The sequence below is a fragment of the Falco rusticolus genome, chromosome 9, assembly GCF_015220075.1.
Source record: "Falco rusticolus isolate bFalRus1 chromosome 9, bFalRus1.pri, whole genome shotgun sequence".
NCBI lineage: Eukaryota > Metazoa > Chordata > Aves > Falconiformes > Falconidae > Falco > Falco rusticolus.
Window position 1 is genome coordinate 30,344,782 of NC_051195.1, and position 13,509 is coordinate 30,358,290.

Genomic DNA, 13,509 nt, shown 5'->3' on the forward strand with positions numbered 1-13,509 from the left:
TTGGTGTCATGCTTTGGTTACCTGAACATCAAAGTAATTTGAGTTCATCGTTGTTTTGGGTCGACTTCTATTTTTGTTGCTCATAAACATCTCCTGGTGTTCTTGTTTTTATTTAGTGGATTAACTGTTGTTTAGCAGAAGCAGCCTGTTGGACAGGTGGAGTGATGGAGGAGACTAACGAGGTGACAGTTTCTCTCCTGTGCCCTTATGAAGGGCTCCAGAAATTGTTCCTGGTAGGGTAGGGGAGAGGAAGGTGGAGGGGGCACAAGTCATAGCAATAACACAAAACAGCAGAAGGAGACACTGAACAGGTCGTGGCAGATGTTGGTCATCGCTGTGGAGTCCCAGGCTGAAGTGTACATCTCTCAAAGGAGATCTGCCCGGATACAGCAGCAGGCCAGCACCCACCGAAGCCAGAATCTGGGACCTCTCCTCTCCATCTCCTCGCTGTTACCTGGGGCGTTGATGTTTAGCAAACCCAAGGTTTTGCACTCCCTCTGCTGGCTGCATTTTTGCTGGCTGGTGCGCGCTCTTCACCCTGAAGGAACGCTGAAGTCAGTAGGGACAATCTTGAACAAACAGGGAAGTAATAAAATTAGCATGGATACTTTTTAGGGTCTTTGAAGACTAAGAAAAAAATCCTTGTTGACCATGCTGTGAAGGTGCAAGTCAGTAAGGAGATATTTTTCTGACACCTCTTTCCAAAGGGTCATTACTTGCCTTTGGAAGCGGAGACACGGGGGAAATCATATCAGCGTCAGTTACACTTCAGTATTTTGAATCTAGTGTGGAAGACTTGAACCATGACCAAGAATGACTTCAGTATTCTGTTTGCTTGCTTTAAATTTAATCTGAATTTTTTGTCCTGCATTAGCCCAAATAGTGACAGGTCTTTCTCCAGACTCAACATTTTCTCTTCTCATTGCTGCTGCTTCTTCTCTCAGCTTTAGTTTGCTACAACTTCCTGAAGTGCTTTCTTGGTTCGTTTTTTAAACTTCCAGCCAGTTTCTCCTCTCAAGGCACCAGTGTCCTGAGATCACAACCTTGTACTCAGGTTAGAGCCTCAGAGGGGTGTCAAAAATCACTTTGGTTTTGGGAGAGTTTTCTCTTTCAAGCGTTACGTTCGCCATCTCTTCCTCTCCTACTTCAGATCCAGCAGATACTTCTCCAGGGCATTAGCTTCCAGTTTTGGGAAGCAGCTTGTGTTTGTCTATTTACCAGGCTGAAATCAGATGCTCTGGCCAACGCTGAGAGCAGCCCGGCTAGTGGTGTGCATTTTACACCTCCATGGACCCTAGTTGTTGTCAGTCCCAGCCAAATCCAGCCCGTAAAGACTGTGTGACTGAGAAGCATTGCCACACTGTTCGTGGCAAGGGAGTCATTACTGATGTTCAAGGAGTTTCTGAAACTTTTCCTCTCTGTTCTTTAGTTTTGCTCTTGCTGCCTGCTTCCACCTGGTAATAGTTTTTCCCTAAATGTTCTCACTTCTCCTATTTGTCCCTAAGATTTCCGCTTTGATAGCAGAGCTCTGAGTTGAAACTACCTTTTTTTCTTACTCTCAAGTTACTTCTGGTTCCCAGCTAATTTCTTTTACTCATGGACCTATGATAACTTCTCAGCTTCTCATCCATGTTTGTGGCCAGGTTCAGTTCAATTGCATGTAAAGTTGCAGCAGGTAGCAGCTTTCTAGAGCTACGGTCTCACTCTTACAAGCAGCAGCAAAGTAAAGTGACAACATGCTGCTTGCAAAGGTCTGACCAGAACGGATTGAAGGGTAGGCAGCAGCAGTTGAGTTGGAGCGCCTACACCAAGTGGTAGGCTGCTGGAGATGGAAAATGTTAGCTCATAGCTGCTCTTCCATCTGCCATGGGGCAGCAGGGAATTATGGAGGTCCTTCCTAGGAGGTTGTCCAGTCAAGTTTTCAAAGCTGCAAGTAACTGAGCTTCTGCTGTTTCTCTTGGGAAAGTATTCCTTACAAATACAATTCACTGTCAGGAAGTCATTCTGAAACTCTCCCTAATTTTTCCTTTTTTTGGTGTCCTCCCACTAAAATGAGCTTTAACACAAAGAATCTATTTAAAGCACTACTTTTTTATTTTCCTGTGAAGGCTGATGTGGTTTCTAGTTAATGTTTGTACGAGACTGTAAGCTCTCTAGTTTAAAGGCAAAGAATCACCATATTCCCTGTGGCTGGGCTGATACTTTCACTTGTTTCCTTGAGGGTCTGGATGAGTTTCATGTGGCTGTATTAAATGAACGTTAGTTATTGTGTTCCCATCCCAAATATATATATTAAAAAATTGTGTGTTTTGCTGCTGAAAAGAGCAGAATCTAAAAAGCTTAGTCTAAATCTAGATTAAATTTGTGCAGGAGTTTGGGGTTTTTCTTGATTCTGTGAACAGTGCTATGAACCGAGAGGCAGCATACACCAGTTAGCGGTGGTGGGGGAGAAAAAGCTGTCCGATATACCCATTGAACATATTCAAAGTGCAAAAACAAACAGCAGGAATGCAGATTCCTGCTCATAGAAGAGAGTCTTAATGTCCTTGAACTGTGCCACAGAAAAGAAATTGAGAAAAACACTTGTTACTTGGATATAATTGCTTGCAAGCCAGCGCTATTCTAGAGGGAGTTAGTTTTAATGGTTAAATTATACAATATATTTTAAAACTGATTGGTTTGCATAATGTATTGTTGAACCTGTGAGTCTTACTGCCAGACCAAATTGTTTACCTTCATAGAAATCAGTCAAAACCAAAACAGTTCCATAAGAATAAACCAGGAGATTTTTCAGAAGCACAGATCGTTAGTTAGCAAATTCAAGGGCAGCTAAACACCTCCTGGGATTTTTCTCTGTGTCATTGTTACAGGCATATTGAACAGGTTACAGCTTAATGTTCCAGGGCATTCACCAACAGCAAATGGACTCAGATTACTGGTTTGTAATGAAAATGGACTAGACTGATTCTAGTTTTACAACAAAATGACTTGACGGGAATCTTCTGTTTTATAAAAGTCTACCATAGCTTTGATTTAGTACTGATTCTTTTGCTAATAATAGGAAACCGAGGGCCTTCAGTGAGATCTGCTTCTTGCATGGGAGAAGTAACATATACAAATCCTCCTGGTTACTAGGTTCATAAACCTCCTCCTGCCGAAACAGAGGCATCTCGAGTTGCTTACCTATGATGCAAGCTTATACACGTCACGTGTAGGTTGTTGCTCACTGCTCAGAGCCCCTGAGTTACACCTCTGCTGTTGGACTACTTATTGCCTGAGATCCTCTTTTTCATTAAAGCTATGCCAGCAATATTGTAATTTTCTGCAGTGTAGTCTGGCTAGTACTGTCATTTTACTATTACTTTTGGTCGTATACCAGGCCATGTTGTGGCATTCCAGATCAGTAAAAATTGCTTGCTGTCTTTACATATCATCTTTATGTACTGGTAATTGTGCAAAATTTTCTTTTTTTTGTTGTTCCTAAGCAGAAACTCAGGAATGAAAAATCAGAATTTAAGTTTGGGATGGGATTGCAGTTCAGGCCTCCCTTCGAAGTCTCTCAGAATCACAGGATAATTTAGGAATGGACTTGTGGAGGTCATCTGGTGCAGCCCCCTCTTTGGGGCAGGCTACACTGAAGTTGGCTCAGGTCCCTGAGTTTTGAAGACCTCCAAAGATGGCCATTTCACAGCCCCACGGGGCCTCTGTTCCAGTGTTTGACCACCTTCATGAGGAACAAGTTTTCCTTATTTAAGGACTTCATATTTTTGAAACTTGTGTTCATTGCCTTTTGTCCCAACAGTATGTAGCTCCAAGAAGAATCTAGCTTTGTCTTCTCTGTAGCCTACGGTGAAATTTGTAAAGACTTTTGAGACCCCTCTTTTAACCTTTTACTTTGCAAGACTGAACCAATGCAGCTCACTCTGCTTTTCCTTGTGCACTGTGGGCTCCAGCCCCAGACCATCTTAGCATCCATCCACTGGAATTGCTTCAGTTTGTCGGTGTCCTTGTTGTACTGGAGAACCCCAAATTGGACACCAGTACTGCAGGTGCAGTCTCTGAAGTGCTGAACAGAGGGAATAATCTCTTCCGTTGAGCTGCTGGTGGCATGTGTACTAATGCAGTCAGTACAGTTAGCTTTCAGTGCTGCAAGGACACACCACTGATTCATGTAGCTTGTCCAGCAGGACCGTGGAGTCCTCTTCTGCAGACCCGGCCAGTCAGTCCCCAGTACCAGTGTATGGGGGTTATTTTGTACCAGATTCATGACTTCGCCTTTGCATTTATTGAACTTCATAATGTTTCTCTGAGCTCATTTCTTGCACTTGTGTGTCTGCAGGGAAGTGGCATGTGAGAGTGGGGTGGGTACAGTTCTATTCGTATGGCAAAACTCTTCGTGTAGACAAGACTCTATGTACTGACCAAAGCAGATGTTGAACTTGGTCAGATGTTTGTATCTCTAGTTTGAACTGCATGGCAATATTCTTGAGGTCCTTGCTCTAAACATATAATGCCTCAGTTAGGATCAAAGGGCATTTCCCCCCCCCCAATCTTTTTCAAGGAATGGTCAAGGTACTGTAAGAGAGTCAGTATTTCAAGCATTTCTTCCAGTGCTGTCCTACGTGGTCAGTCTGTCAGTCACATGGACTCCTGGGAGCTCGTTCTAAGTCCACTGACTCATACAGATGTCACTAAACATCTTCACATTTCTTAAATTAGCTTAACAAATTAATCAGAAGTTGTAGTACAGAGCGAAATCCGAGCGGAGTGGCGAGATTTTGAGCAATGGGATAACACAGGATTTGCTTTTAACAAAATTCCTTGGTCTTTTAGTTGCCCATGAATGCATTTGTCGCAACTTGTGTCTCAAGCCATGTGGAGTTGTGAGCTCCATAGGCTCCTGCTGATGTTACTGTCACTGGGGGAAGCTGAGGGAGAAAGCAAATGCTGCCTGCCTATGGCCATGAAGGAGTTGTGGGTCAGAGCACTGCCCGCTGTTCTCTCCTGGTGCTGCGTATTACACATGACTTGGGTCATTTCTGCCTTTATCATCAGATCTGGCAGACCTGCAGAGCTGCCTGCTTGCTGAATCTCATTGTATCAACACTTAAAACAAGTGATTAAAGAAAGATTGATGTCGTAGATGTAGTGTGGCTGGAGACTGTAGCCAGAAAATCAGCAAAGTATATAAATTATTAATATATTTTCTGTGCACGCTTGCTCTTCGTTTAATTTGTCTTCTGCTCTCAAACCCCTAGGAATACTATAGACAATCCAGGTTTCCTTACCTGGACATTTATTTTATTCAACTTCTTGTTGAATATGTATTTTGTGTTCTTAGCAATGGAAAATACCGTTGAAAGTTCTCTTTCTCAGTTGAATAAAATGGTATGACAAATACCCGTGGTCTGATGAAGTCTTTGAATATAGCTGTAGCCAATTTCTATTTAAAACACTCGGAGGAGTCATTATTTTACTTACAGGCCAGTTTTAAAGTTGAGCACATGCTGTGTTGTGCTCTTTTACGATGTATAAGGAAGCCCTTGCGCTCCTCTGGCTTTTTCTTTAGCCTTTTCTACCTTGATTACTTCCATACGTGGAGGGTGTTTTGCAGTCATCTATGCAGCAGTCTGGGAGGGCAGCAAGTCCAGGAATGCATCTTTGTGACACCTCTGTCACCAGTGCTGATGCTCGTTCCACTCCCTGATGATTTCTGGAAAATTATTGGATCTGGATCAAAGTTAACTTGCAAAGACTCAAGAAATGTAATTTTCAGATGTGGTCTTTCTCATCAAGTGACATGAGCGTTGTAGTCAATGCAAAGGAAGGAGAAAACTTTGGGAGCAAAAGGCAGCCTTTTAGTGGCAACCCAATTAGATTGGTTTAAATTCATCTGACCCCAGCAAAGTGGTGGGTTCGTGAGAGTCAGAACAGGAAAACTTGACAGTCAAGAGGGAAGAAATGTTTTTGTCAGCCTGAATTTGGATAATTTATCTATTTTCCACAGATAAACTCTCTGCAACATGTAGTTTTAATAATGAAGGTAGAGCTGAACATCAATGCTACCCACCAAAAAGTCCAATGACATTTGAAATTATGACAAGATTCAATGGTATCGGTACTTTGGGTGATAAGTAAAAAACCTAAAAATCAGAGACGCTGGCAGAACCAGAAAAAATGTTTCTAGCCTTCTTTCTCATTGTAGAAAGTGCAAAATGTCTGATACCCATCTGTAATTAATGCCTTAACAGCTCACTTTGCCTAAGAGAGCTGGTACAGATTTTGGTCCCTTGTCTCACATTAGGTACTGTTGGTCACATCAGAGGGCTGTGGCTGCTAAATGGGGAGAGAATAACATTTAAGTGATCCTAAATTCTTGGTGGAGACCGCCCCAATGGAAAGGACGTGTAACTGATTTTGTGGCTGCAAGTTGTGCACAACTTCCCATGGTATTACAGCCTCTCAGGTCCTTCCCCAATCCCATTTCCATAAATCTCTCCCATTGCTTGTAGATGTGTCTAGGACTCCGCTGTTGTTAAAAAGGCTGTGCTTTTCAAAATGTAAGATTTTTATCATGTAATTCAGCTTTATCATAGGCAGTACAGAAGTGGAGGAGAATTTGGTGATTCTGATCAAAGCTGAAGCACTGAGTTGATAGCATTGTTGTTTGGGGATTTTTTTATTTCACTCACTTGTACAGGTCTGAGCACTCTTACCACTTACTGAAGTGTGAGAATGGTGATCCTTGGGTATTAGCATCTGAATGAGCATGTGCAAATGAGCTGCTCTGATCTGTGATAGAAATGGTTGTTGAAGGAGTCACGTCTTTTGACTTGAAAGCAAATATGCTAATATCTGAGCAGACGCTGTGAAATAAATTACAATATTTGGTTTGTCTGTGTGACTTTCTTTGTGCCACAGTTGTTCTTGAACATCATTGTATTGAAAGGGTGTAATTGGAATAATATATTACTGGGGAACAGTAATGATGATAGTACACTAAATCTTTCATGTCTTTATGAAGCCACCTCCTGGGGTTTTTTTGGAGTTTGGTTGGTTGTGGGTGGGTTTTTTCTTTTGTAAATGCTGTTCATTAGGTGGTAAAAAGAAAGTCTTGCAAGGAATGCAAAGAAATAAAACCTGTCACAGTGAAAGACTTTCAGTACAATACGAATGTTGATCCTTTAAAATCACAAATCATCTTTCTATTAATTCACTGTAGAATAAGGTTTCCTCAAGATAAGACTCAGCAGTGCTGTGGAGTTGGTATTTAAAGTATGTCCATCTGCATCTAAACGAGTAGCTCCAAGACAATCAGATTATGCAGTAGTTACTTTGGTGAGAATATCGCCTAAGTGGAATGGAAACTTCATTTTGAGTCTAATATTAGACCCTGCTTTGGAAAATTCCTTTTAAATGATCACAAGCTGGGAATAGCAAAAGAATTTAACTTTCGACAGACAGCATTCACCAAGAATTTGTTTTTAACTGCTTATGTTGGGTCCCTGGGAAAGCAGATGTGAAAAACTTACCAAAGTGAATTGACTTGACCTGATGCAATGTTTATATCAGTAGTTGATAAGTTTTCCTTCCTTGTCTAATTTGTTCAGGATATTTTCATTCTTTAAGCGTGAGTAAGTCTGGGTTGGAATAGTTTGAATGCTTGTTAGTCTAATAATCTGAATCTTCAAACACGCGGCCATTATTGCCTATAAAGGGGTCTAAGCAAAGCTGAACTATTTTGGTTATCTTCCATGGACGGGGATAAGTATCGTTTTTGAGACTAGCAAAGAGGAATGTGAGATAATGTTGCTTACCTCCTGGTAGTTCAGAAAGCGTACTGGAAATCTGCCATGCTTGTGCTCCAGAATGCCACTTGTGTTTGGTGAGCCCTTTGAATGCATGCTACTTTTTATGCAGCTTTACGAAGGACTGGCTTCCAATGGCAGCTAGGGAGGCTGGCAACCAAGGATATCAAAGCACATTCAAAGGGGCATGATAATATTAATATTATTATTATTCCTGTGGCAGGAAGGACTTTATGAATTATAGATTGCATTGTGAATGATGCAGCTCAGGGATCTTTAGAACCACTTAGTTTTTGTTGATCAGGCACTGTCACTTTGAACTTATTAATTAATTCCTAAGTAAGTGTGTTGTCCCCTCTGGTGGAGCATGTCCAAATAAATTATTTTTGAGGGAGGGAGGAGAAAAAGAAACCCATGGATTGGGCTGACCTCTTATCCTCAGCCTCTACCCTGTCCACATGCTTCTGTGGTTTGGCCATTGTTGCTGTTATTTCCAAGCTTGAGGAGAACATCCACGGGAGCTTGCTGCAAAGGAGGTCTCCAGCCTGGCCGCCTTCTGCCAGTGTATTGAGACAAGAAGTAGAACAACTGTCAACAAGATAATATAATGAACTCAATGCCAAGGTGACAGTTTCACTGGGAAAGACATTAGAAAAAGAACACTGATCTCTTTAGCCGTTCTCCTTTAGTGCATTAGGTGGATTTATGTGACCCAGGAATGCATTTCTCGGACAGAAATCAGATTACAATTTTAAGCGTCTGTTAAACTTTGCCTCTTTTTTTCATGAAGCCTGACGCCAGCCTTTTTGTCTTTTTGTTTATAGCTATGTGTCTATAATTCTGCTATAATTTCTGATCTTTCAGGAATTTCTAAAATGTCTGAATTGCTGATCTGTCTCCTTGCAGGCAAGTCTCACCTGGCTATAGTACAAAGAGTAAACAATGAAGGAGAAGGGGATCCTTTTTATGAAGTCCTGGGAATTGTCACTTTAGAAGATGTGATTGAAGAGATCATCAAGTCGGAAATTCTGGATGAAACAGACCTATACAGTGAGTAGAAATATTTGCACTTTTTTTTATAGACAAGAGGGAGGATTCTGTGCAGCAGCGGTTGTGTTTAATAGCTGTGTTTTGAGAGATGCAAAGTTGCTGATTTAAAATCTCAGTGGTCAAATGACCTGTAGATCCCACAGATGGCCAAAGTAATTTTTGGGTTTTTTTGCAGCATGGGCACCTCACCCCTTTATGCCATATTAACTCAGAAACAGAACAGGTTTTTTTATTTGACCTTTCCATCAAGAAGGTTTACATCTGCAACAACCTGGTCTTTCCTGCTAGCTGTTCTCCACTGCAGTGGCCTTGTTAAACCTTTTTGTTCCAGTGCTCACAACCTCCCATATTTTCCCCTAACCTCTCTCCACCTGAAGCACCTGTAGTCCGTGTGCTTTAGCAAGAAGGCAGGCAAGTACCATGCCTCAAGGAAGGGGAATGGAATCTCTTTAGACTCTCTCTCTGTCACTCATTCAGAAAACCCGAGAATGGAAAGTCTTCTTCGGGGCTGAAAATTAGCATGTCCTAAATGATTCCTTTTCATGACTCTTTACAGCTCCTTCCTTCCTTTGTGTTAAGGTATGTTGAGGGAGATGATGCAGATCAACTGTTACCTGGGACTTGAGAGATCTGGACTCTTTTCTTTCCCAGTTTAGAGTCTGTCTGGTCTTTGGTCAGTTAACTAAAGTGTCATTGCTTCTCTTCCCATCTGCACAATCTGGCCTGTGCATACAGGCTTCCTTTCTGCCATTCTTCATCTGCCTTATCTGTGCTTTGATCACTTGCTGGCAGATGCTATTTTTTACTATGTATTTGTGTGTAGCACAAGGATGTCTCTAGATTCTATTGTAATAGAAACAACAGAAATAATTTTAAATATCCTTAGCACTGTTCAGCTGCCCTTTCTTTTCTTTCCTCATGAAAGGGATCTGAATGTATCTACAGCACCCTTTTCAGGCCAGTGCAAGCATGTTCTATCCTCCCTCCAAGCCAAATGAGCACTTTACACTGTGGGATAGACAATGCTTCTACTTCTCCTAAGAGATTGTTATTGCCTGAACTACTTTCTGTAGCTGGTCAGTATTTTAGCAGTATTTAAGCTCCCAAAGGTTCATGTAAATGACAATTGTGCTTTATGATATGCTAAACAGTATAATTACTATGCAAATCACAGAAGTCCAGTTAGTATCTATTTCTTTTCATACCTTCACAAACGAATTGTTGAGCTAATCAGTTACAACATAATGCTTTTACAGGGTGAATTCAGACTTTGTTATACTCCAAAAGAATCCTATCTTTGTCTCATCAACTTTGAAGTATTTCCATGTTTCTCCAAGTGAAAAGACATCACATATGCTTTTCAATGTTTTTTTCCCCTTGTTTGTTAAGAGAAACCACACATATCATGCTGTGTTGTTCTTCAGGACACAAAAAGCTTTGACCATTAATAGCATGTTAGAGGGCAAGGAAATGAGAATTTGATTTTACTCTCTGAAGACTTCTAGATTAACAAAATATTGCTGTAAACATAAGTTGAAACTCTCCTTCCTGGGAAGATTTTTACTATTGAGAATTCCTGTTTCAGAACAGGAGGGAAACTTTACTTCCTAGGCTTTCTGGAGGATGCAGGAAATTTTGGGGGGTGACTCCTGCTATGTAATGAAGATGAACTTTTAATTTCTGTATGAAGCACTGGAATTCATTCCACTGTTTAGATTGAAGGAAACTGTAGCAGCAAGCAAGAGAACAGAAATCCAGAGAAGCTGTGAGGACTGCAGAAAATGTCATAGTTATGGGTTTGGGCAGATTGATGTGCTGTAACCACTTCCCACTGATGTAGTGATGAGAACATGCTTGGGGTTTACTGAAGGTCTGCAGTATGTTAAGGCAGCTTATTTTTGATGTTGATATCAGTGTGTGAGTGCTAGTAACCCCATCTTGCACTAGAGTTCTCTGATGCTGTTTGTTGTAAGACCAGGCTGGCTTGCGCAGCTGAGAACAAGCCAGCTTGAACCCTTTGGACTGATTTGGTCTATACTAGGTGTTTACTTAAAAGTAGACCTTACGCAAAATTTTGGCAGTGTCATTATGCCTTTGTTCTGAACTTTTAAAAATGTTTTGTTTTGCTTTGATGGAAACTTGAAATTTGATGAAATGGCTGACCTTGGTGTGCCTTTCTGCTGTTGCCATGAAAATCCACTTGAGCTGTGTTAGGGTAGAAGCAATCGTGTATTTACAGTTTTTGCTGAAAGCTGCTCTCAGTGCTGAAGCGCTGCAGCTGAATTTCTTGAGGGCTGTGTGCCCAATAGATGTGGTATTTCTTCAGTTTGCTCTGGTCTGCTATGTCTTATGGCTTACAGAGATGTTGGGAGCAAGGATAAGAAGACAGGAGCAAGAAAATTATTAAGTATGCCTGACCCATCAACATCTGGATAGACTGAGTACTTCTGAGCATGAGACTTTGTATTGGGGTTGCCGATGGGGTGGGGAGAAGAGTTTTCTGTCATGGACAAGTAGGCTTTGATGACGTCTCAGGCAGTGTCACAGTGAAGAGCTATCAGTGCGTTTTTGCTCTTAGTATTGGAAAGTTGGAGCATTTTTTTCATGGTTGACACACTACAGGAATCTTTCTTGCACTCCCATGGTGGCAGAGCATTTCTCAAGCTTCTCAGAGACCCAGGACAGAAAGGTGTGCGTTCTGCTTTGGCCTCAGACCGCTTGAGGAATGTGGAGTTCACTGTTATGACCTGAGCTTGACTGGTGGCCTGTCTTAGCTCTTTCTAATTGAAGACAAGTTCAATCATCCCCTTAGCGCAACTGGAATGCTGCTGTTTTTCAGACACACCAATTCACAGGTGGTTCGCCCTGCGTAAAATCTAGGATTTTTCTACAAAATAGATACCTTAGCACACCCTTGTGTGCGTGTTCTACATGTCGCGGGTAAATATTCTGGTTGTAAGCATCAGCTTACATTGCATTTCTACATCCTCACCCCCGTGCCATTCAGCAGTCTTGTCTTGGCGAACATGACCCCTGGCAAGCCCACGCTGCAGGGGTGTTCGATGCCAGGCCATGGGGCACGTTTGTTACACAGCTGCACTCCTGCGGCTGCAATAGCTTTCACCTAATGGACTTTTTTTTTTTTTTAGCCTTAGCAAGTCACTTCCCCAAGGGGAAGACTGCATCTTACCCAAACATTCCTATTTCCAAACAACTGTCAAAACAGGTATGTTAAATACATGGGATAGTAAACTCTGTATCACTTCTCCTATTTAAACCACGGAGCTATGGGAATAAAAATTCTTTACCCTACAAAGTATTTCTGCTGCTATCCAGTGAAGGTGTAGCAACATAGGAAAGCTTGTGCAACGCCGCTTTGTATGGCAAGACCTACAGATACTGGCGTGGTGTACATCAGTATCCTACGCCAGGAGAGCAGAGCTTTGTGTAGCTGCAATCTCATCTTTGGATATACCAAGGTGGTTGCCACCTGTTAGAAAATGATGCTTTCACCTTGTTGGACATTAGGACAGTGGACTTGGTAACCTTCTGCTGTCTGGCACTGATAGGCTGCAGGAGCTGCATCCTTACAGGAAGCTATTTGAGGCTGTTAAAGAGCTTCAGGTTTAGTCCTGCTGCCTTCCTGTCAGTTGCTGAAACATGCATGAGACACAGGGCAACCTGGTTTTCCCAGCTAGGAACAAAAAGAACTGGCAAAACTAACTTTTGTTAATTCCTAAACCTTTCTTCTAAAATGCAACAAACTCACGGACTTAAAAAGACCTGTGCGGTGTGTGGGGTGCAGGCTGTCAGCCTGGGTTGTGTGCATCAGTGGGGGGATGAGGGAGAGGGGACGTAGGGTGTGTGCTGGGTGAGACTCTGGCATCCACCTCTGACTGCCTTGGGCTGGGCATCCTAGCGCTGAGTATGGGCACAGGGTCAGCGAATCTAGCCATCTGGGAATTGTACTTTCTTTTCCTGGAGTATCTGATAGGTGCGCATCTCAAACAGTTGCTTGTCTCTGTCCTTTTGCAGTTCTTGTGTGCCAGACAGAACCACACTTCTATTTGGTAAAATATTTTTGCCCTTCTCTTGTCTGGAGCTCACTGCAGATGTCTGCTCTGTCCTAAAGTCAAAAAGACAAAAAAAGGAGCACAGGATGAGGACAAGAACCTTCCCAGAACGCTGCCTGGGTGCAGTGCCCATCAGCCTGCTGCCTGCCTGCCCAGCTGAATGGGTGATCTGAGGTTTGAACTCCCTGTTCTGTAGCTGTCTCCAGCCAGAGCTGGCTCCTTCAAGGAAATGTATGCAGGCATTTGGGGTGTTCAGCATCAGGCCTGAAAGTTCAGGAATGTTACAAGAGAGATCACAACCTTATTTGTATTTGGACCATATTTGGACCCCTCCTCTTCTTGAGTTCTCTCCTTCAGCCCAGGAGCTCACAGTCAGCCTTGCTACCTTTGATTTGATTCCCAGAACCTTCTGAAGATGGTTGCAATATTTGCTGATATCTTACCAAAAGTTATATTGAGGGTATCCCTCATGCATCACATTGTTCATGTTGCAGAACCAAACAGCGTCACAGCACTCTGTAAGCAGAGATCTCTTCAGCATGCCAGGTTAGCTTCACTGCCCGGGTCTCCATCTCACT

At 42.3% G+C, this 13,509-nt stretch overlaps 1 protein-coding gene across 3 annotated transcripts in view; it reads left to right on the plus strand.

Moving 5' to 3' along the window:
* CNNM2 (cyclin and CBS domain divalent metal cation transport mediator 2) overlaps nt 1-13,509 on the plus strand; it is a 128,634-nt gene that overhangs the window by 89,544 nt on the left and 25,581 nt on the right. For all 3 annotated transcript variants that reach the window (XM_037400124.1, XM_037400125.1, XM_037400126.1), the window contains exon 2: nt 8,715-8,858. In XM_037400124.1, coding sequence (XP_037256021.1) covers nt 8,715-8,858 — 144 coding nt within the window. The remainder of the gene's footprint in view (nt 1-8,714; nt 8,859-13,509) is intronic.